Here is a 21,615-nt window from a genome sequence, read left to right on the forward strand (position 1 = left end):
ACACAGAAGGCACTAACAGAAGTGAGTACAGTGTCCAGATTTTCCACAAGATGAGCAAAATCTATTAATGCAAGTCAAGCTTTGCTGGTTTGTGAAATAAAATTAAATCATCTCTTTGTGTGTGCCACAGGACTGTGTGGAGGGGTGAGTTGGGAACAGAACAGTCAGATTTTACCTGGTGACGTTGTGCAGTCCTGCTTGTGCTCTCCTGTCTTTCAGTGCATGTAAAGGTCGTTTTTGCCCTTCACTTCCCCAGAACCTCTTTTTAATTATCATCGATGCCCAGATTAAGAGTTTGCTTTAAAGCACAGTCTGAACTGAGATTGCAGAGAGAAGGTGACAGAAGAAAGTGACTCAGTTAGACCTAAAAAAGAAAACCAAATCCCAACAGGCAGAGGAAATCAGTAGGAGAGTCAGAGCCCAGAGTCACAGGCCCTCCAGCAAAGCATCCTCTGCTCTGCTCTGCACTGGATGGCTCTTTAAAATGGGATGTTTTGTCCTTAAGAGAGAAAGAATATGTAATTAAATGAAGAAAACAGGAAATGGCTTTTGCTAAGTGATCTGCTCTAGGGAATTGTATTCTGGCAGAGTGAAGCTTCATCTTCCATGATGTCCTGTCACTTTCTAGTTTAAGGAGAATTTAGGAAGATGTATTGGAGAACAATCAGATAATGTAGCATGAAAGCTCCTTGCTGTATGTTTGATAGTGTTGTGCAATACCACAGGGATATCACTCATGGGTTTGAAACCTCAGAAGCAATACTTTAATGAGGACATAACCGAAAATATCAGTGGAAACATAATAGGTAGTGCCTTCTGTGTCTCAAAAAATGACATCTATACCTCTTAAAATAGCTCTAACAGCTTCTAGAGCAGGGAGACGTGCCACAACATTCCATGAGTTCAGGTGAGTGAAGAATAAGGGTTGAGGAATTGAACAACAAACTAACATGTCACACCTCTAATTGTTTCTCAAAGCTAGGCTGGGCTGGATGCCAATAAACAAGCAATATTTCTCAGTGGTAATGGCACATTCGGGTGATTTGGTGCATTTCTATAAAATGTCAATTAGGTCAAAAATTAAGCACAAGAAGGGCTCAAATACATTACTGAGTACACAACACGTGATCTCCTCATGTTCAAACACCTTAGGGAGCAGCTAAGGGATATTTTGAAGAGGAGGAATTCTACTATTGTAGGGATGAAAAGACTGTTTTGTCAGCCTACAAATTTTCTTCTTTTTTCCCCTTCTTTTGGCTACAAACTGCACAGTGAAACAGCAGGAGCAAGCGTTTACCAGTTGGTTCAGAGAGAAAGTCTTCTTATTGACAAGTTATTTGTAATTTTTTCATTGGGTTTCTCCAGTTCCTTCAGGCTGGTCCTGTGAAGCCAGACTGAATGACTAAGGAGACTCATGCTGTGAACTGATAGGGCAATTCCAGCTCTGTGAGTTCATAAGCATAGTGAGCTAAGCACAAGAACTAGCAGAGGGCCACATGCCTACAGCTCTAGTGCCCCAGAAAAATGCAAAGAAAAGGTTTTGTATTGGTGTGCAGGAGATTTATCTTCCTTTCTGTGTGCTAATGGTAGTCAGGCAGGGCAGTGATGGGGATATCACTGCGAATTCTTGACACACAAATGATTGACAGAAACGGGAGAAGCCAAAATAGAAATCCAACGATGTGTGTCAACCAACTCCTGATAAACTTCCCTGGGTGCATCCTCTGACCTGGCTCACCCTCAGGCTGTCACGACTGTGTGGCTGAGAACATCCTTGAAATGATTACTAGTCTGGCATTTCAATTTAAAGGCGGTTGATTGAATCAGTTTAAGTATTAACCAATTTTGTCCCCATTTTAGCTAATTGAAATCTCAGTAATGGAACATCCCAGCCCTTTCACATCTCGTTATGGAGACATATTCCTGGCACAGCTGGATGACTGAACTGCTGCTCAAAACATCCATTTTCTGTCAGCTTCTCCAAAATAATTCAGGGAGGGCTTTTTTGCCTTGTTTCCATGCCTGAGTCAGCATTTGGAAATTATTCTCTGTGTGTGCCTTGCCAAGCTGTTCTTGTCCTCTGTTTTCTGAAGTGGGTGATGAAGTGCAGTGGCCTTGCAGGGAGGTGTATCTGCCACAGACACTGCCCTTATCACTTAATTCTCACACCACAGTGCCAGGAGCAATGATCACTTTGCTTTGTAAGGAGCTTTCAGCCACTTTACTCCCATCACACACCTTGTCTTGGTCAGTGTTTTTCTGAGCAGAATCTTGCTTAGGACTTTGTCCATTTGCCACTAAGTTGCTCTGACAAGGCCTGAGGGAAGGTCACTCTTTGGGGATATTTTTTGTCGAAGACCTGTTTTGTTGACAAGTTGCAGAGCTCCTTAGATTGTCTGTGTTCAGGGCTGGTGACACGTCATTTTTCTCCAAAACACTTCCTAAGGTATTTTTATGAGCAGCTCTAGTTTTCACACCAGATAAGGAATTGCGCTGAGCTTGCTGTATGAATGAAATGTGTACATTTTCTGGCAGGACAATATGGAAAGGTTTACACCATGTTGGATGTTTGGAGCCGCAGTGTGTATGTATCCCTGACTCTGGAAAGCGAAAGTGGGATGTAGCTGAAGGTGGGATAACCTTCACAAATACATGTAATTTTTGCTGTGCTGATACTGAGGAAGCCTTAACAATTGCAACATTTTTCTAGACAAGCAAATCTGAAGTGTGCTGAGGGAAGACAGAAAGCTGTATGAAAGAAGAGGTGTGAGCTGAAGCCAGCTTGTTTAGACATCCACGTCTAAAAAATGCCTTTTGGAAAAAAAAGCTGCAACACCCTCCCTGTGTAACATAATTTGGGAAAAAACAGTCCTAGGAAAAACCAGCAAACATGTGAGTCAACATTGTCATGAAAGCTGAAGAGGCTTCTGAAAGCCAACAATGTAAATCACTTAATTAAGGAAAGCAGAGTTCTGAGTGGAACGTTTATGTTAACTCAGAGAGCTGTTACAAATAAACAGAGGAAAAAATAAGAAACAGAAAAAACCCAAGCCTGTGGACAAATCACCCTCCAGAGATGGAACACTGGCAGGCAGCACAGAAACCCAGGGATGCTGACAAGGAGATTCAACAGTTGGAGCCAAAACTCAAATCACATCACAGAGCTGTGAAAAAGCTTTACAAAACACAAACCCAGTGCAGTTTCAGGTAAAGAGGAAAAGCTTTAAAAGAAAGCAGTCTCAAAGAGGTGGAATTGGTGAGGTTATCAGTAGTCAGTTAAAAATGGTATGTGAGAGGTGAAGCTTTCTCATCAGTGTGAAACAGCACTGCCTTCAAAATGCCCAGGATGACCCAAGCAGAGGCACAAGCTATGCAGGCTTTGAGATCCCTTCAGTTTTCTGCAGAGACAGAACTGACTTAAACAGAACCATAAAACTGAGGCAAAAGTAAAGAAAGAGTAAGACACAGCTCTTTCCAGAAAACCAAGGGCCCACCAGATTTTGCCCTAAGAATAGTCATCAAGGAGATAATTGAGTAGCAAAAGCCACCAAACCTCACATATTTTAGGAAACTTTTGACAGACTTCAGCTTCAATGTCAGTCTGGAACATCTTGAAGTGTTATGAAATCCAAGGAAAATAATAGGCATTAAAACTTTTATAGCAGGGCATAGCTTTGCATTTTAAGCAACCATAGCTTCGTTGAACAATTTAACCCACTTAATTGGTGAGCAAATACTTATTTGAAATGTGAAAGTGTGCTTTTGAAAACTTTCTGTTCAATATTAACTCACAGAATGGCCGAGGTTGGCAGGGGCCTCTGGAGATCATCTTGTCCAGTCCCCCTGCTCCAGCTGGGGCTCCCTGAGCTGGTTACCCAGGCCCATGCCCAGATATTCTGTTGGTACCTCCAAGGGTGGAGACTCCAAAACTCCTCTGGGCACCCCGTGCCAGTGCTCAGTGACCCTCATGAGGTGGCTAAGAACTAATTCTCACAAGCGTGGGGTGGCTGTATTTTCAGTCAATATGAGAGCTCATGACTAGTGAAAACTGTACTCGTCATGGATCCTAAACACTTCTTTCTCTTTTAAAATTCAGATGCATTTCATGCCATTTCATGCTCTCTATTCATCTGGCAATTGAACAGACCTATTATAGACTCGTATTTTTATGGTGTGACTCACAATTATTTTTAAAAATCATTATCCAGGTAATGTAACATTATGCATTCTAGAGTTTCTGCAATTAGAGAAAGCTGCTGCCACTCTGTATTAGTGTCTTTGCTTTAGTTCAGTGATCCTTAGGTTGTAGTTCCAGCAGGCTCAGACAGGGATTCTGGCTCCCAAGCTAATAATGACGTCCAAAAATGCACCATCAATATCATTCTTTCTTTGTGATAAAGGAGCAAAGGCTGTGAAAAAGGGGGAAAAGAACCTATGTTATTTCTTGTGTTCATGGTAAAGAAACACTGCAGATAGTAATAGTGCTGATTCAGGGACTGCTGCAAGCTGCACCGCCTTTCTCCTAATTCACGGGGATGAATCCTGCCCTCTGGCCCTTGACAATACCTGGCTCACACTGGTATTTCATTTATATCCCAGGTTTCCCATTTGCTCTTGCATGTCAGTGAAGCTTTCAAGTCCACCACAAAACTACCCTGTTTTCATAGGGCCTCTCCTGAGGTGCTGCCTTAGGATCTGAGAGATCTCTTAAGTTTGTCTGAGAATGACTGCCTTGAAGGGTGGAGGGATAATTCAGGAAACCCTTTCCTCTTCTCATAATATTTTTTTTTTCCAGTTTAGGAAGCCTTTTCATTAATAGACTTATTCTAATGTATTTTACAAACCTCGTGATAAACGGGGCAGGGGGGTTGTTGTTATGTAGCTGGTTCAGTTGCCTTCTGGTTACTGACATTTCAGGGGGGCCGTATTTGCACAGTAAAATGCCAGTTTTAAGAGACATCCTGCCTCAAGATATTGGCATCCAGGTTTTTAGCAATCCATAAGTGGGAAGTGCTCTGAAGAGAGGTCTTACCCTCAGTATAAAAGGAGAAGTCCTAATCCTTCATATGTCAAAGCATCTCCAGACAAAACAACATTCAACAAGTGATATTTCAGTAATATAACATTTTAAATTTGGATACTTGACTGTAAATGAAACTTTTGACTATTCTTTTTTTTTTTTTCATTTATTTCTGTATCTATTTTTTTGTTGCTGTTGTTTTCAAACATGAACAAAGTTGGCTGCTTCAAAGTTTTATTCCTCAGTAAATTTCCTTAGGAAATGTTTAGCTACATTACACAAGGGGGAATGCTTTTAAACTGACAGAGTAGGTTTTGATTTGATGTTGGGAATACAGCAGCTATACTACACCAGAAAACCCCTTCCTAGTGACACAGTGCCCATCTTCCTTTTAAGAGATATTCAAGGCTTTCTTAATGCTAAAAAGGGGTTTTGGAAAGGTCTTGCTACAAGGCACTATACCCATGTGAAATACTTTTATTTGCAATAATTATTTGAGTACCATCTTATTGCTCTATGTGTTTCTCTGCTGTGTGAAGTTCCATCACTCAGGGAGTGCTTGGAAAGCTTCTGGACTGTGTTTGTGACAGGTACTGAGGAACCCAAAAGAAAACAGGCTTTGTGCAAGTGATCCACAGCTTCTCTCTTGCCTCTCCAAACAAGATCAGAACATCAGCAACTGCTGCTCACAGTATAACATAATTTCTTTTGAAATCACCCCTCCATGTGAGCTGTCTCTTCTGTTGGAATAAATTAGCAGTGATACTCCTAATGAGAAGTGCAGCATGTGACAGTGAGGTCTGAGCCTGGGCTTAAGGGCAGGAGAAAATGAATTTTGATATAGACGACCATTCTGAGCATAGTGCTGGCTGAGGTGAATTGAGATGACTAAGCTGCATTAATTAGAAAGGCTGAAATATTCATGTTTTTCAGGTGAAAAGAAACAAAGACACTTTGGGACAGTGGAATCTTTCTTTCTTGTTCGTACATCTGTTGTGTTCGGGAGAGCTCACCACCTGTTTTAGCCTGTTTTAAAGCTACTGGATGAAGTTAAGGACTATTGAGAAGCAGTGCAATGGAAGGGGTTGAAGTGTAAAGCAGAGCTGGATTGCAGCTGAAGGTGTGTGCTGTCAGTGGCAGGCAGGAACAAAGCAGGGACAACATAGGGAGAGCTGAATGTTTATCTGTAAAATGCAGCGAGTACAGCACTGTTGGCCACCTCTGCATTCCAGTCCACCTCCTCTTAGGCTTTGGCTTCATGAGAAACCCTTCTAGAATACACAAAGGGCTGAACATTGGGTATAAGGGGTATTCTGCACAGGTTTTTTTCAACACAACATGTGCCCCTTCTATACGTTTAAAAAATTCTTTTTGGAATTAGACGAAGTTTCCCAAATGGCCCTGCAAAAAAAGCACCCTTGTGGTGTGACATTGCAAGCAGTGAAAGGTGAAACAGCTTGTCCCCAATCAGCCCTGCTGTGTGCACATGGGCCAAAGAGAAGAACCTCGGGCCAAATGTTTTGTGCCAGGTTCTTAAATCTTCATATTAGATTTAGCAACAAGATGCTTCTGGAGCCTAAAGACCTTTTAGTATCTGGCACCTGAATTAATAGCTTGGCCCTTGGAAGCCTAAGAACCTTAAACATTTCTCAGCCTTAAATATGTGCCATAGATCTTTTTGAAAATCAAATCATAGTGGCCAGACCAAAATGGAACTTCAGGGTTCAAACTGTACTTTCCTGTTTGTAAAAATGTGGATAAATCCCTGTAATACAGAATCTCTCCCTTCTTGGGGCCATCAGTGCTCTCAGAGTCCATCCAGGGAAGGCACAGGGTGGTCTATCCCCCTCCTTTTCCCCAGAGCTGAGCACGCACATTCCTGTCTGCCCCAGGTGCTGCCTCACGGGAGGGATTCCTGGGCAGAGTCTTTGCTGCACCACCCCCCCTGCATGGATCTCAATTCCCAGCTCCTCTCAGAGCCAGGACACAGGCCTGGACAGGCTGGAAGGGGGGAAGGGGTTAAAGACAATGCCTTTGTCACTCAGGTCAATCCTTTAATAGTCGCTTCAGGCTTCATAAATTCAAACTCTCCTTCGTGCTGGGCCAAGGGGAAAGGAGAGGGTGATACATCTTTAAGTACTGAGGATGAGATCACCTTCTTTTTATAGAAACTGAAATCATCCAAAAGCTGCACAGCAGCAGGCTGAGCACGTTTCTCGAGCTGCATAAAAACAGCACTATCTGGGAATTTCTTTCCAAATAAAAAGGGAGCACATACCCAGCCAGATCTTGTCTTGAAATATGACTCTTGGACACTGCTTTTATTTCTTGGAGAGAACTGGGGGGTTTGACTGGTTTTATGTTATTATTTCTCCAGTTATTTAATTCCATCTTTACAGTCATGAAAGTGAAAACCAGGTCCTTCTTTTTCCACCGGGTCTGACTGAGAAATCATTAGAACACTTTGAATCTCATCTCAGAGAGGAAAAGCCTGACGCAGTGATAGAGCAATTACTAGTCACAGAGATAAAGCAATAAAGCCCACATAGAAAAGTATCCTGCCCTAATACTTTGCATTTTCAGACAGGCACATAAGAAAAAGAGTGAATATTGTTCTACATGCGAAAACACACAAACACACACAGACAGATATCCATCCTGAGTCTGACAGAGGCCAGAACTGGGATTCCTGCAGGAGGGATGACAACATCACAGGGCATGCTTGCAGCCATGGCTTGCCCCCCATAAACACCCCAAGAATGTATTTATTCTAAAATTAGAGTCCAGCAGGTGCGTCCATAAATCAGAGCAGGGCCTGCATTTACCCACACATTGTGCAAGCTGAGTGACATCACTTTGTTCTGACTGTTCTGTACCCTCATTGCTTACGTAAGTCACGCTACAATCAGCCCTTCTTGTGCTTCCTAATTTTAGGAAAGCTTTAGTAGTTTCATGCAAGAGCTGACTATGTTGGAGGTTTGTCTTTGGCTGGTTTCATCCCCTGTGGTTTGGCCTGGCAGAGGAGAAAGCTCACAGAGGGTGGAGTTGTTTGAGCACGTTCCTTCAGTGGTGGCCAGGTCGGGTCAGCAGTCACTGGAGCCTGGTGTTCCTCGTGCCCGTTCAGAGGACAGGGAGCAATCAGGAATGGAATCTTGGTGTGAGTGGGGCTGGAAGGGGTGGGAAGTGAGAAGTGCTGAAGGTCTGAAAGTACTAGCAGAGTAAAGGGGCAGGGAGGTGAAGCACTGTTGTGGTGTGCAGCGTCTCAGGTCTGGGTCCCATCTCCCAGTCCCAGGATCCCTGAGCCACGAAGGAAATAAGGCAGACATTTGGGGTGACAACTGTAAGAAAGCATTTCTCTTGGTCATTATCAAACCAGGACTGTGACAACAAAAAAAAAACAGAGCACAAGGATACAACTGGGCTGCTGGATCCCTGTACAGACCAGAGAGAATCTGTGCAGCTCCCTCTGGACACCAATTGCAGGCAATTCCAAACTGCTTAGAGGCCCCATGCCTGTGTCCATTCAGCTGTGCCCTGTGAGTGAGTATCCAGCAGGACAAGCCCCAGGAATCCTGGCTGTCCTGGCCCTCCTGCAGCAGGGCTGGCTCCACACCAGCACCGAGGGCAGGGCTTCCCACAGGGAATGCGGCAGCCTGTGGGAAAACGGGATTATACCAACCACTTTGCTAATTGGAAAGCACTTCCAAAGCCAAGTCCTGCATGATCTATTTGGGGAAATGTAAAGCAAGGAACTGGCTGAGAGAAAGGACCTCACCTGTGTTTCAAAGCCCGTGTATGTGTGCACGTGCACTCCACAGTCACTGTCACCTTGATTTATGGGCACATTTGCTGAGTTTTCCCATGGCACAGGCACACACCTCTGAGGGGTGGAATTACAGTGTGCTGGGTCCTTATAGGAATGGCACAGAGCAGAGAACCCCAAAATGGAAAAGGCGGCTACAAGAGAGTGTGAAGTTCTCAGAAATTCAGCTGTGAAATCTCACTCCACCTTCATTAACAGCTAAAACCCAAGTACACGCCATGAAGAGCAGATTGTGTATAACTATCCAATATAAGCATCCAAGACACTTATATTAAAGATTTATGGTATTTCCCAACACAGGGCTGGACCCTTAGCACTTTGCACTGGCACAGCTCCACTGGTGAATAGCCAATACATCCCAGCTGGGAGCCCAGCCTTCAGACTTACTTCAAGGAAAACTATTACACATTTCAAGAAGGTTTTGCTGCTTTGCTCTTTTTTTGGGGTCTATTATTTATGAAGGGAAAGCCCTCATTTTATGTACTTTCGTACAAAGCAAGGTATGTATGTGATATTTTTGCCTTTGATTGGTTTATTTTAGTTGCATTCTCTAGCAGGAGAGTGTTTTAATTGCAAAAATATACAGAAATGCTCAGATCACAAAATCTTTAATTGTATCTCATGTTTTTATTTTTCCTTGGACCCTAAGTTTGTTCACAGAAATGAGATGGATTACAATCAGAAAATGGAATGATTACTGACACCTTGTTTTATCTTCAATAATCATTGCCTAGCTCTGTCTTACTCTTAGGAATTCAAACTCATTCTACCATGGAATAATCAGTATTCTTACATACATTCTTACAGTTTTTGCCATAACTATCTGATTATTTCCAAACCAATAACCACATTTTCATAGAATCTGTGATAAATATTCATTCGATTGTTGGAAGGCTGAGGCACAGAAAGAATCACGAACAAATTTCCACTCATCTGGAATACCCCATGTGAGAGAGCAAGAACTATACATTTTTCACCTCTGTTGTATTTTGTGTCATTTGTCCAGGCAGAAAAATCCCAGACTTAATTTAGGCTGAGCTCTTCTCCAGGAGATCATATTTACTAGATGAATACCTAGTTTCTGCAACATCTAAACCAGAGATATTCCAGCAAATCAGTTCCCTACACAATCCTAAATCAACTGAGCAACAACTAGGAAAGAGTGTACACTTGTGAATGTTTGTTTAAACGGTTTTTTTGATTTTTTTCGGTGTCTTTTTCCAAAAACCAGTCATTCCACAAGTTACATTGACACTTTAAAGCAGTCATTTCAAAGACATTGTGGCATTGCATTAAATAATTGACCTTTTTTCTGGTGTCCAGCTAAGATACTGATACTTTCCTAAACTTAAAACCAGTGTCAATAAAAAGAAGGTACGTGAATTCATGAGGCATCCCACCACTGAACGAGTTTAATACCTCTAAACTGGAAAACTCTGACTTTCTGATGAAGGCCCATTTTGTTGCACAGACAGGAATTTTGTTGCACAGACAGGTGATGGCTGAAGGGCGGCAGAGCCGTGTGCTGTGATTCCTGTAAATCCCTGCTTGGAGCGCAGGGAGGGTGTCCTGGGGCAGTTTGCACTGCTCTGGCTGCTTCTCATAGCGGGGATAGCAGAGCAGGAAAAGGCACTTCCCGCGCTGCCCACGGGCGGGGCTTGGAATATCCTGCGGGGTTGTGAGACAAGTGCTGAGCCAGCCCTGGAAGGCAGCCACACCTGGGAGCTGGATACAGAGAGTGGAAGAGCTGGCGTTCCAACTCCAGCCTCAGTGCCAGGAGAGCACGCTAACTTTGGTTTCCTGACTCTTCCAAGACAGGAAAAGATGGGAATTATCCCTGTGAAATGCACTTACCCATAGAATAGGTTTGACCAAGTCCTGATCTCAGCTCCTGGTGATATTGTAAGTTCTGGGTTTATAAGAGTTAATAGGAGAAAATGTGCAGAGCCATTGTCCCCTTCAAGTAAAGCTGCCCAGGCCTGGGCAGTTCTCAGCTGCACAGGTTGAGCTGCATTTCCCAGGGGAACATGAGGCAGAGCAGCTTCCAGCCCAGCACCAAGTTCATCTGAACCTGCCCAGGCAGAGTTTCCTGTAGTGCCATCAAATCTGAGCCAGCTTGTTTTGAGGCACTTGTGGTGGTTCTATACCTTATACACTGTGCACACAGGGAATTCTTGGAGATGGAATTCTAAACCAGATCCAGCACTGTTCCTGTGGAGTTACTCGACCAGTGCAGAATAAATAATGCCGCTGTTTTTATGTGTTGCTGTTGTCTGTCAGCCTTCCTTAATGAAAAAACATGCACAGACATGATAAACTGTGTTGTAGTTTCTTTCAGTCATTCAGAAGCCACAAACCATCATACATCTGTCTCTCAACATACTGGAAACGATTGTCTCCCAAACAGCCAGAATTCAGAGCTTCAGGTTTATTTCCATGTGACTCAAATACTGATGCCATTAGAAATGCGTATTTTTGGAAGGAATTTTGTTTATTCATAAAAATTCATCTCAGAGTCTGAAAGGAACCAATAGTTAACCGTTTCTTTGATCAGGAAGAACATCAAATGTGTCTCTCCATGTTTTCTCATGCTCTTATCAGCAGTTCCTTTCTGCTGACTTTCATGGCTGTTTTATACACACTCTGCTATAACAGCATCTTAACATTTTCTACAATCCACCCAATGTTGCCTTCAGCAGAGCTTCCACTACACACAACTGTCTGCCATGGGGAAGGAAATGTTCTTCTCTGGTTTTGCCTCAGTATATCCCTTTATTTTGATTAGGTTTTCTGTATTCTCCACATCAGATTCACCTAATGGCAGCTACTAGCATCTCTCTGATTTATTTGAGAATGGTAATGAAGTACAGTAGTATATTATAGCATAGAAACTGAGAAAAAATTCTACTGTTCCATCTCACTGAGGAATAGAACATAAACTGCTTCATGTTTTTGCACACAGGTTATTTGCTTTTGTGCAGAAAAGTTCTTGTGTCTAAGCAATGGCTGTACTTTTCAAAGAGCTGTATTAAACCAAAATCTCTTTATAACCAAAAATTTTTGTATTTAATTTAGAAACAAATCCTTTTCCAAAGTTAGCAACAAATATTTCAATTAGCCCAGTGTCCTGGCACCTCCTCAGTGCTGGACCATTGGAGCAGCAGGCCCATGCTCCTCTACACCAATATGGGTTTCAAAACAAAGTCTAATGTCTGCTTGGTTTGCTCATAAAGATGTGGTAAAAACATTTTGAGCATTATCAGCCTGAGCTGTGAGCAGGTTCCTTCTCCTCATGGGCTGCAGAATTCATCCAGGTTTGACAGAAAGGTTGAGGCTTGCAGCCAGCTACATGGAAGGCAGGTTTTTGTGGATGAAATGTCAGGTGACATCCAAGTTAAAGACCTGACACTTTGGGATGCTTTTGTAATGAGTTTCTTTATCTTGACTGCTGCCACATGTGATTTCTGAAAGACTTCTGACATGTAATTTCTAAAGCTTTATGCATAAGCAATAACTAATGTGTTTAATCTCCTCAGGACAGGCACTCTCTTCCTTTCTACGTGCATAATAATTAGACCTAGCATAATTTGGTGCCTCTGGATGTTGTGTGGGATACTGGAGCATCCAAAGCTACATATGCATGGCATTTTTTCTTTAGTTGAATTTGAGAATATTACCCTTATTCTTTTCGTGCTGCCCAACAAAGGTCCTCACAAGTGGAGTCGTTCCTTTCTACCTGCAAAGCCTTCCAGGTGTGTTTGCCATGCACACGGAGTGCACACAAGAGGAACTCTGGCAGCTGTCCATGACCCTCCCAAATGGAAGCACTTGTCAGAACTAACACCCAGCCAGACATCCATGGACAGAAACACTCACTAATTACCTCCCAGGTCTTCCCATTCCCTTGACTGAGCCTGGCACGTAGATCCAGCCTGTGAAACCAGCGCTCTGCAGGGACTTGGTGCTTGCATTAGGGACCTTAGCTCTTCCTGACAGGAAATCACTTTGCTCCCTTAATGTTTCCACAAAGAACTAGTGAGATGCAGGAAATAATTCTGTGAATTTGGCATCTGATGTTCACAAACTTCAGCAGTCCCTGGGAGCAGCTGGAACTAGGTGTAGAGAGTTGGCATGCACAGGAAAGCCTTCAGCTCAGAGCTGCCACTACAGCATCCCTTGGTACTCCTGATGTTCAACACTGCCTGGAGAAAGGATTTTCCTGACAACCACACTTTGGGTGCATTGGCAGAGACAGCTGTGGAGGAGGAAGGGATGTTTGCAATACAGCATTTTTTTTTTTGGCCTTAGCAATCAAATCCACGTTTTGAGTGAAAAGTTTCTGCCTAAATTCATGGCATCAAGTAATCCTCAATGTTCTATAAGCAATTAGATCTGTGAAATTCAAATTGATGTTCTTCAGCTCATTTATGTTTAATTTGCTAAGGGAAGCCTTTCTTCCCTGGAAAGAGGCATCCCGCCTCCTGAAGCTCCCTAAGTGCCTCTTTTGCCATTGCACTGCATCAGGAAAGGAAATCCCACAGCCTCCTGCCTGAGATAAGCGCACATAAGCTCCCTAAATCTAACAGATGTCTCTACCTTTTAATCTGATCTGGGGAGCACTTTTTATAGTCTAAAATATTTGGCTAAGGAAGAACTTCACTACATGAGGGACACCCAGAAACCGTGGATGGTTTGAGACTGCCTGTGCTGTGAACCATCTCCTCCGGCTCTGCCTGCACCAGTGTGACCAGCATTCCCTAGGAGAGCATGGGAGTGTGCAGCTGGCCAGGGAACAGTCTGCCACTAAAGGGAAGAGCTCTGGACACCTCACACCTTCAAATGTCTCACTCTTTCCTCCTGGCAGGACCCAAATGCCTTACAGAGTAAGCTTGTCTACAAACAGTAAAGAAGCTTTTACTTCTAACACACACAATTCCTCCAAAGCACCATTGTGGGAATTCTTTAGGCACTGGTAAAGGAGGCTACAAGCTCAGTTAAGATTTGCACACATATAAATTGCCTTTAACAGGAGACAGTGTCTAAACCACATAGGAAAACACATTACACCCTTTAGAATTAAAACCATCACGTCCAGCCATGGAAAGCTCTGATATATTCCAAATAACTTCTGGTTTATGTGAATTACCAACATGCTTATAGAAAAATGGAAAACTAAACTACAGTTTGGACTGGTGAACCCTTGGATAAGTCATTACATACATATTCTAGACCCAGCGAGTGAGACAGGAAAGAGAAACAAATTAAACCAAAGTTGTTAACTTGATATTTAATCACACTGTCCTATACGTTCCTCTGGAACATCAGTAGACAAAGGAAGGTAACAAAGATAAGCCAACCATTAACTGCAGTACTCAAAGTTTCATGATTGAGGGTAGCATTTTTTAACAGTCTGGACATTAATGGAATGTGAAAATACTGAAACCCAGACATTGTGATATATCCTGAAAGCACCAGTTCCACTCCAACTCCACCAAGAAGTTTGGCTCCATGCACAGCATACACTTGCAGATAAGCTGTTTCAGAGAATCTGAGCTTAGTATTGCCCCAGCTGTAAATACCAGGCTGATAGAAAATCCTGGGATTAGCTTAGACCTGCTCATATCAATAGGCTGGGAAGAGTTGACAGGTAAGGACAGGTCATGCAAACCTAGTTCATTTAACACTGACTATTTGCTTCTGCTAAACTTAGAATTATTTTTTGAAAGCATTTTTCTTTTCTCAATGTCTGCTTCTGCTGAGAAATTCCAAGGGCCAGCAACTGTCAAGGAGGTATTCCATGAGTGACACCACATATACACAGATGAGGGATCCAGAGCTCCAAAAAGATGGGTGTCACTGAACACCCTTGCCATTGTGATTTGTGCTGACATGTAGTGTATCAGGGACAAAAATGCAGGAGTCCTTTTACTTTCTCCTCCCAGTCCACTGTTCCAGCTCTGTCATAAAGCTGATGTCCTTTGTTGTCACTAATTACACCTGTGCAATTAATTAGGGTCTGTGCTGAAACACTCCTACTGCTCTCCAGATTCCTTTCACTGTACACAGGTGGTCTTCATAAAGACTGACCTAACTACTCTGCTGGGAAAAAAATATGAAGTTCTGTAAAAGCAACCTAGACTAAAAGTTATCTCTCTGCCTCAGAATAACCCAGTCAAATTGACAGGCAACTTGTGCCACTGAGGCCAGGATAAAACTACTTGTCTTTCACACCTTATGGATTTAGTGCCTATGTCTGAAACTCAGGAGGCAATTGCTTGTAATTCAGCTTGCTGCCCAAAAGTTAGGATTATTTGAAGTGACCATGAATTGTTAAGAACTCATTAGATGGATGCCTGTTTAATACATACAGGTATAATTTCCATCACTTTTTTTTGCAAGAAAAGCAGATCTCACGATTTATGAAAACATTTATTGAAAGGAGTATTAATCCCTCTGGGCCCTAATAAATGCTTTACAAGCCCCTAAACAGATGAGACCTTTTTCACAGCTTAAGCTACCCCAGCTAATTGCATTTTCTCAGTTCACCACTGGAAGATCTCACGGAGACAACTGAGTGGGTTCAACACCTCAGTGTGCAGAAAGGCTGGTTACCTCACCTTTATTTAGTGTGCAGAGAATTGTCATCGTGACTCATGCTCCAAACCAGCACCAACACACCATTACAGCTGGAGAAACATCTTCAAAATAAAATTCCTGTTTCACAGGGCTCCTTCCCCCCCCAGCTCTGACCAAATGAGATAATTATGTTTTGACTCCAGAGAAAAAGGTAACGTTTCATGTGCTTTCATCTAAACATTAGTAGTACCTTGAGCTTTCAGATCTTCTGCAAAGTGAAATTTCTTTTGCTCTCTGCTCACAGATTCTTTCTGATTTTGCCTGTTATTAAGAATATTAACTGTTGTTCATTAAAATTAATACTGAAATACTAAATAACTATACAGTAGAATGTAATTAACATAGCACTAAAACTACTTAAATAAAATTACTCTATTACCCAAATTGTGAGCTTTTCAAACACCCTTTTGTTTAGATATTTCTAAAAAAATTAAAGATTCCATCATTACCGCTTGCATTCATGCAATTGTTACTCATATTCAAATTGGATTTTGCCCCAGAAGGTACAAGCTAATTCAGGAATTAAAAACCTCACTTCCAAATTCTCACATAATTATTTAGAAATTACTGCTGAAAAGTCAGTTTATTTTTAGAAAGTTATCACGTATCTTTTCCCCAAAGAATCAAGGACTTAATCACTGCATTCTTTACAAACTGTGCATGATTTGATCGCTTCTCTGAAGAAGCAGTTTCTGCTATATCTGTCTTTTGGGATTTAATTTGCTCCTTAAGGCATGCTGAAACCAGTTCTTCATGATAGCAAACAGGACTTGCATGAGCCCTGGCGTGGACAGCAAACACACACATTCCCAGGAGCAGCTCCCTGTGACACAAGGTCAGCTCCCAGCCCTAGCTCACCTCCCCGAACCCAGTTCTCTTCCACCACACCTGCCATCTCAGAGGGCTCAGGTAATACTTGAGCACTCTCGCAGAGGAGAGGGATCAGGCTGGGCTGAAAGCTTTTCATGCAAGTTCAGACGTGTTTCTGCTCCTGCAATGCCAGGCTGAGCATCTCTGCCTTCCTTTCAGCAAATCCCACAGCAATTCACTGATGGAGGCAGGGATAGGAGGGACCAGAGTGGTGCAAAGAAAGGGGGAAGGGCAAAAGAGAGCTAAACAGGTAGAACACCCCTGACTTCAGAACTGCATGACCTGAAGTATTCTGCTGTGCATTCAGAGGTGTGACTGCAAAGGATCATTTTAGCTGAAAAAAAATATCTTGTAACATACTGTAGACAGAACTTTCAGTAACTGTAACTGTATGCTTAATCTTGGGAGCAAAATTAGGCCTGTGCTGAACTCTAGAAAGTTGCAGAAGTAATTTTGAATTATCTTTCAAGCTGGCCAATTTAACTCAGTTTATAAAGGGAGGGCCCAAAACTACCATGTCCTAAAAGTAAGAATGCCTTGATGCAGTTAGGGAGGCAATTAAGGAAAGACTGAAGAATTAATTTTTGCGTATAAACTGCCTGGATGGCCCACTGACCCATAAATGTGCCTTCAGCAGAACACAGCAGGCTGCTGAAGATGGCAATACCCCAATTCAAGACTAAAATAGGATTAGAATCTTTAATTTGCTTAATCTCTTCAGCACAAAACTGCATTTCATGCCCTGTGTCTTTAAGTGAGATATAACATTCATTTGCCACATATAGCTGTTATTAATCTTAATTTCTTCTTATTATTTCATGACTTAAGGAAAGACATGAAAAAGATGAGGGTACTTTGCATGTTTGTAATGGGTTGAATAGAACTTGCAAAGCTTCAGAATTACCAAGTGTGTTCCTGCAGATGTTTGTGCACATGCAGAACTCAGGGCACACAAGCAGCACTGGTCTCTGACAGGCCCTCAGTAACCCCACAGCTTTGGCAGGGTCAGGACTGCCAGGCATGTGTAGCACAGGACTCATCCAAGAGACACTGAAATACATTCAATGAACTCCTATCTGCTAACTTGAAAACTCATTTTCATTATTAGATATTCGCACCCCATGTGCTCCTATTAACAGGCACTGCAGGCTTTCACTATTAGCTGCTACTAAAATAAACACAGGAAGGAAAATACAGCCTTGTATAAATAACTTGCTTGAGTGTTGTGTAGCAAAGCTGTCTGTTATTGCCTAGTGCAAAAGACACACCTCACAACATTAAGCCAGCTGGTTATAGTGACAGCACGGTTCCAAACATCCATGAAGGAGAGCTTTAGGAGCAATATGGAAAGATCAAATTCAAAGCCCCCTTCCCATCAAGAGCTTGGCTGGACAGAGTGGTTTGTTGTTCTAAAAGGTGCCATGGAATCTTTAAAAAACAAAATCAATTAGCATTCCGGATTTCTAACTGATCCTGAGGGTGCTTAATTGATAGCCCCTTTAAGAAGGCAAACTTTATCTCCCTGTTTTCTGATCAAGAGCTGTAATCTACTAGGGATCTTCTTTGGCTGGGGGAGCCTAAAGGAAAGAAAACAACCAAGGAACTTGTCTTTGTGTTTTGGTAGAAGCCAGAGAAAGCTGAAGGCAAGGCTAGGGGCTGAATAGGAGCAGGAATAACTTTTCATTACCCCATGGGATAAATAACTCTCAAGAATGGGCCAACAAGGCCAGCAAGGGACTGCAAAGCTCCATTTTCTCTCAGAAAGAGAACTATCAGTTTTAACAGTGGAAGAGGTACTACAATGAGATTCTATGTCCCCATTTTCCATTGCTTTGTGAAAAAAATAGATATTTTACCTGTAAAATGCTGCGTTGACTTCAAATCTGTCTTCTGTGTCAAAGTCAGCATAAAGGCCTGCCACAGAAAATACTCTTGTCTGTATTCATGTTATGGGAAATGAGTGTCTGATTATTAGTTTATGGATGAGAGATTGTTAGTTTATCAGTGTCAGAAGTTGACATGAAAATGAAATTGGAAATATAGGATAAATATATGCTATTTTGTACAACGGCCACACAGTATTTGAAAACTTTTCCTTCTGGTTAAGCCACAGCAAAAAGCCCAGCTCTCAAAGGATGACAAGTCGTAAGTCCTCTGTCCCTTTTGCTCCTTCCCACCACCACCTCCAAGGCCTGCTAAATTTCAAACATGGCTTCAGAGAGAAGCTGCCTCATCCTTTACAGTATTTCTGGGAGCTGAGGAGAGCACAAGGCAATATTATAAACAGGACGTGTTGAGCCAATTGTCTGCAGGAGAACTGAGCAGGTGGTTGTATTGCTGTCCAGCTGTGGCTTAGAAAATCCTTCACTTCTGAGCTGGATGGGTTGCCTGGGATGGTTGATGTCAGGGATGCGGGATGGGTTGTCCAGGATACCGGTTGATGTCAGGGATGCAGGATGGGCTGTCCCGGCATGACGGGTGATGTTAGGGATGCGGGATGGGCTGTCCCGGGATGACAGGTGATGTCAGGGATGCAGGATGGGCTGTCCCGGGATGACGGGTGATGTCAGGGATGCAGGATGGGCTGTCCCGGGATGACGGGTGATGTTAGGGATGCGGGATGGGCTGTCCCGGGATGACGGAGGGTGCGGACCCGCCCCCTGGGCGTGCCCGGGCGATTCCCGGCCGCCGTTCCCTGCCCGCGCCGCTGTTGCAGGAAGCGGGGGAGCGGCGGGGCAGTGCCGGCGCGGCGATCCCGGCGTCCCGGCGCTCCGGCGGCGGCTCCCGGGGAATTCCCGCGGGGAGCGGCGCTGGCGGCGGGGCCGGGCGGGCTCCCGGGCGGGCCGTGCCGCGGAGCCGCCTCCGCGGGCGGCCTGACATGAGCTCATCGGCGGCGGCATGGCCTGCGCCCGGAGGGACGGGGAGGCGGACGGCGAGCCCGACCGCTCCCTGCGGCACATGCTGCGGGCGATAGCGGAGGAGCGGAGCCGCGCCGGGCTCCGCCACGACATCAGCGGCCTCGGTGAGTCGGGCGGGGCCGGGACGGCACCCCCGGGGCAGCGGCAGCGCCGCTCGGCCCCCGCACCGTGCGGGGGTGCCGGCAGCGGGACCTGTTGTGTGCGGGGCGCGGGCGGGGACCCGCCTGCCCCCCCAGCCCCCGGGAGCCTGCCGGGCTCCCTCCCGGCTCCATTGTCTGAAATGCCCTTGGAGGAATATGGGCAGGAGGCACCGCGCGCATCAGCCCATATGGTGGGTTTTAAGTGTAAAACTGCGCATCGCGTGTTTTGGGATGCGGACAGAACCGATTCTTGGTGCCTCTCGCCGGTGCTCTCTCCCTTGTACGGCGCTCAGACGCTCTCTGGAGGTTCTGAGCCTGACGCCTCCCTTCTCTGAGTAAATGACTTCACGCCGCTTGCCGTGGTCTAGTAAGCACAGAATGCTATGGCTTTTGCTGGTCACTTCATTTTATAAATCGTGGAGGTTTTATTTACCGTCTTGTTTATTTACATCTGGTCCATGTATATTTATCGATGTACATGTCACATGGCGTGGCTTTATTTGGCTTTTGGCAAGGCTCGTGCGCTGTAAAATAGAAGTTTAAGGTTGAAATTCAGTCCACTTTTGTTACACCAGCTCATCAGCCAAAACACTTTGCATTAGGAAACTCTTCTGGCCAGGGTAATGAATAGAAAGTACTCATTTTTATGTGCAGCAGTAGAGATTATAGAAATCATTCCTCACATCCAGAACTTCTGTCTACCTTATTCAAAACTATTGTATATCTCGAAGTGGACCTGTGCTTTAAAAGGGTGGATGCCCAGAAGTCCTTGCATGATGAACATTGACGTGCAGCACTTCTCTTGTTTCTTCCATGGGGCCTTTATTAATGGCTTCTCCCTCCTCAGCTCGTTTATAAGGCCCCAAAAGTCTCCTCTGTTTCCGAGACTTTGTTAAAAGCTCAGAATAAGTTTTTATTAAGGTTTTACTGGCTGTGGGATGTGGATTGGCATGGGAAATCTCTGGTTTTGTGCCTGACCTTTATGCAGTGTTGTCTGCCAGTGCTTGCTGTGGTCTCTCTGGGGAGGAATGGGCTCTCCGTTCTTTCCTTTTGCTTTGCCACAGAGCCAAAGCTTGTGTGGACAAGAGAAATGATCCTTCGTTCTTTTTGTGCTTTTTTCTAATGGAATTGGGTCTGCTTTAGTGTGATGTCAAAACATTACAGAGCCAAATAAAGTGTTATGGCAAAGAAATTGTAAACGAAATAGGCGAAAAAGCCCATAAAGTCAAAATACCTGTGAGAATGCATTCATTGGAAGGGTGGTGTTGGGGCATGTGTGGCCATATCACATCTGAATGGAAGCAAAGATTCCTGGGAGCAGGAAAATCACAATCACTTTCTTTTACTGAAATTGGAAAAGGCAAAAACTGTGGTGCCTGGTAAGACTCTACAAATACTCCCTTCTCTGCTTGTTTCAACACACATCCATAACAGCCCGTAGCGAGGAGTCCTGCTATGTAACTTTGGGATGATCACACAAGGAATAGGACAGTGCTGTACTTCTCTTCTACCAGGTGAAGACTTGAAAGGCTCAGGAGAACTGCCTCGGTCGTGGCACTGAGGGGCTGGTCCTGGCTGTGGGGATGAGCCTGCGTGTCTGTCCATGTGTGGAGATGAGCATTCTGTGGTGTGCTGCATTCCCTGATCTCCATTACTGCCACTCCCAGGCAACGGGAGCTCTTTGCCCCGTACTGTGATTTATTACTGGGGTACTAAAGAGTTTAAATACCTCTTTGAGGGAAAACACTGAGCTTTTGGAGTGGTGCTCAGTAGGAACTGTACATGAACAGAAGGTTCGGGTGTAATTCTGTGGCTTAAATTAGTGCATGTCTGCTCTGCACTAGGGAATGCTGTTGCAGGTGAAACCTGTTGTTAGTTTTTTTCAGAGTTGCCTTCAAATCAGCTGTCAAAGACTCCCATGGTGGCTTTTCCCTGAGTGCTGTTAACCCCTCAAGGATAAAATGAGACTGTCTCTCTCTCTCTCCTTTTATGTATTTCCTTTAAGTGAGCCCCAGTGAAGAAGGAAGTTGCTGGTTTTGCTGACACTGGGTTTGGGTGAGAGGATTTGCTCTGTTTCAGGAATAGCACATAAGCATTTGGACAGGCCTTGTCCAGAAATGTGAATCCCCTTGCATGGGATCTTCTGTAATGTCCTGTTTGTATAATGTGGAAAATGCAGCCAGTCTGACACTGTGCTTCAAATTCATG

General features: G+C 44.0%; 2 protein-coding genes across 4 annotated transcripts in view; one reads left to right on the forward strand and one right to left on the reverse strand.

Moving 5' to 3' along the window:
* Positions 1-18,813, reverse strand: part of UPK3A (uroplakin 3A) — a 31,919-nt gene extending 13,106 nt beyond the window's left edge. Inside the window, exon 1 of one of the 2 annotated variants that reach the window (XM_050323334.1) lies at positions 18,206-18,813. In XM_050323334.1, coding sequence (XP_050179291.1) covers positions 18,206-18,257 — 52 coding nt within the window. In that variant the 5' untranslated portion in view covers positions 18,258-18,813. The remainder of the gene's footprint in view (positions 1-18,205) is intronic. The other variant, XM_050323335.1, reaches the window with a different exon arrangement.
* A 258-nt stretch (positions 18,814-19,071) lies between these two features.
* The window catches only part of KIAA0930 (KIAA0930 ortholog), a 39,908-nt gene continuing 37,364 nt past the window's right edge, over positions 19,072-21,615 (forward strand). Inside the window, exon 1 of one of the 2 annotated variants that reach the window (XM_050323319.1) lies at positions 19,072-19,371. In XM_050323319.1, coding sequence (XP_050179276.1) covers positions 19,248-19,371 — 124 coding nt within the window. In that variant the 5' untranslated portion in view covers positions 19,072-19,247. The remainder of the gene's footprint in view (positions 19,372-21,615) is intronic. The other variant, XM_050323318.1, reaches the window with a different exon arrangement.

Source organism: Myiozetetes cayanensis, unplaced genomic scaffold, assembly GCF_022539395.1.
Source record: "Myiozetetes cayanensis isolate MyiCay16 unplaced genomic scaffold, myiCay2020 scf3, whole genome shotgun sequence".
In the NCBI taxonomy this organism is placed as follows: Eukaryota; Metazoa; Chordata; class Aves; order Passeriformes; family Tyrannidae; genus Myiozetetes; species Myiozetetes cayanensis.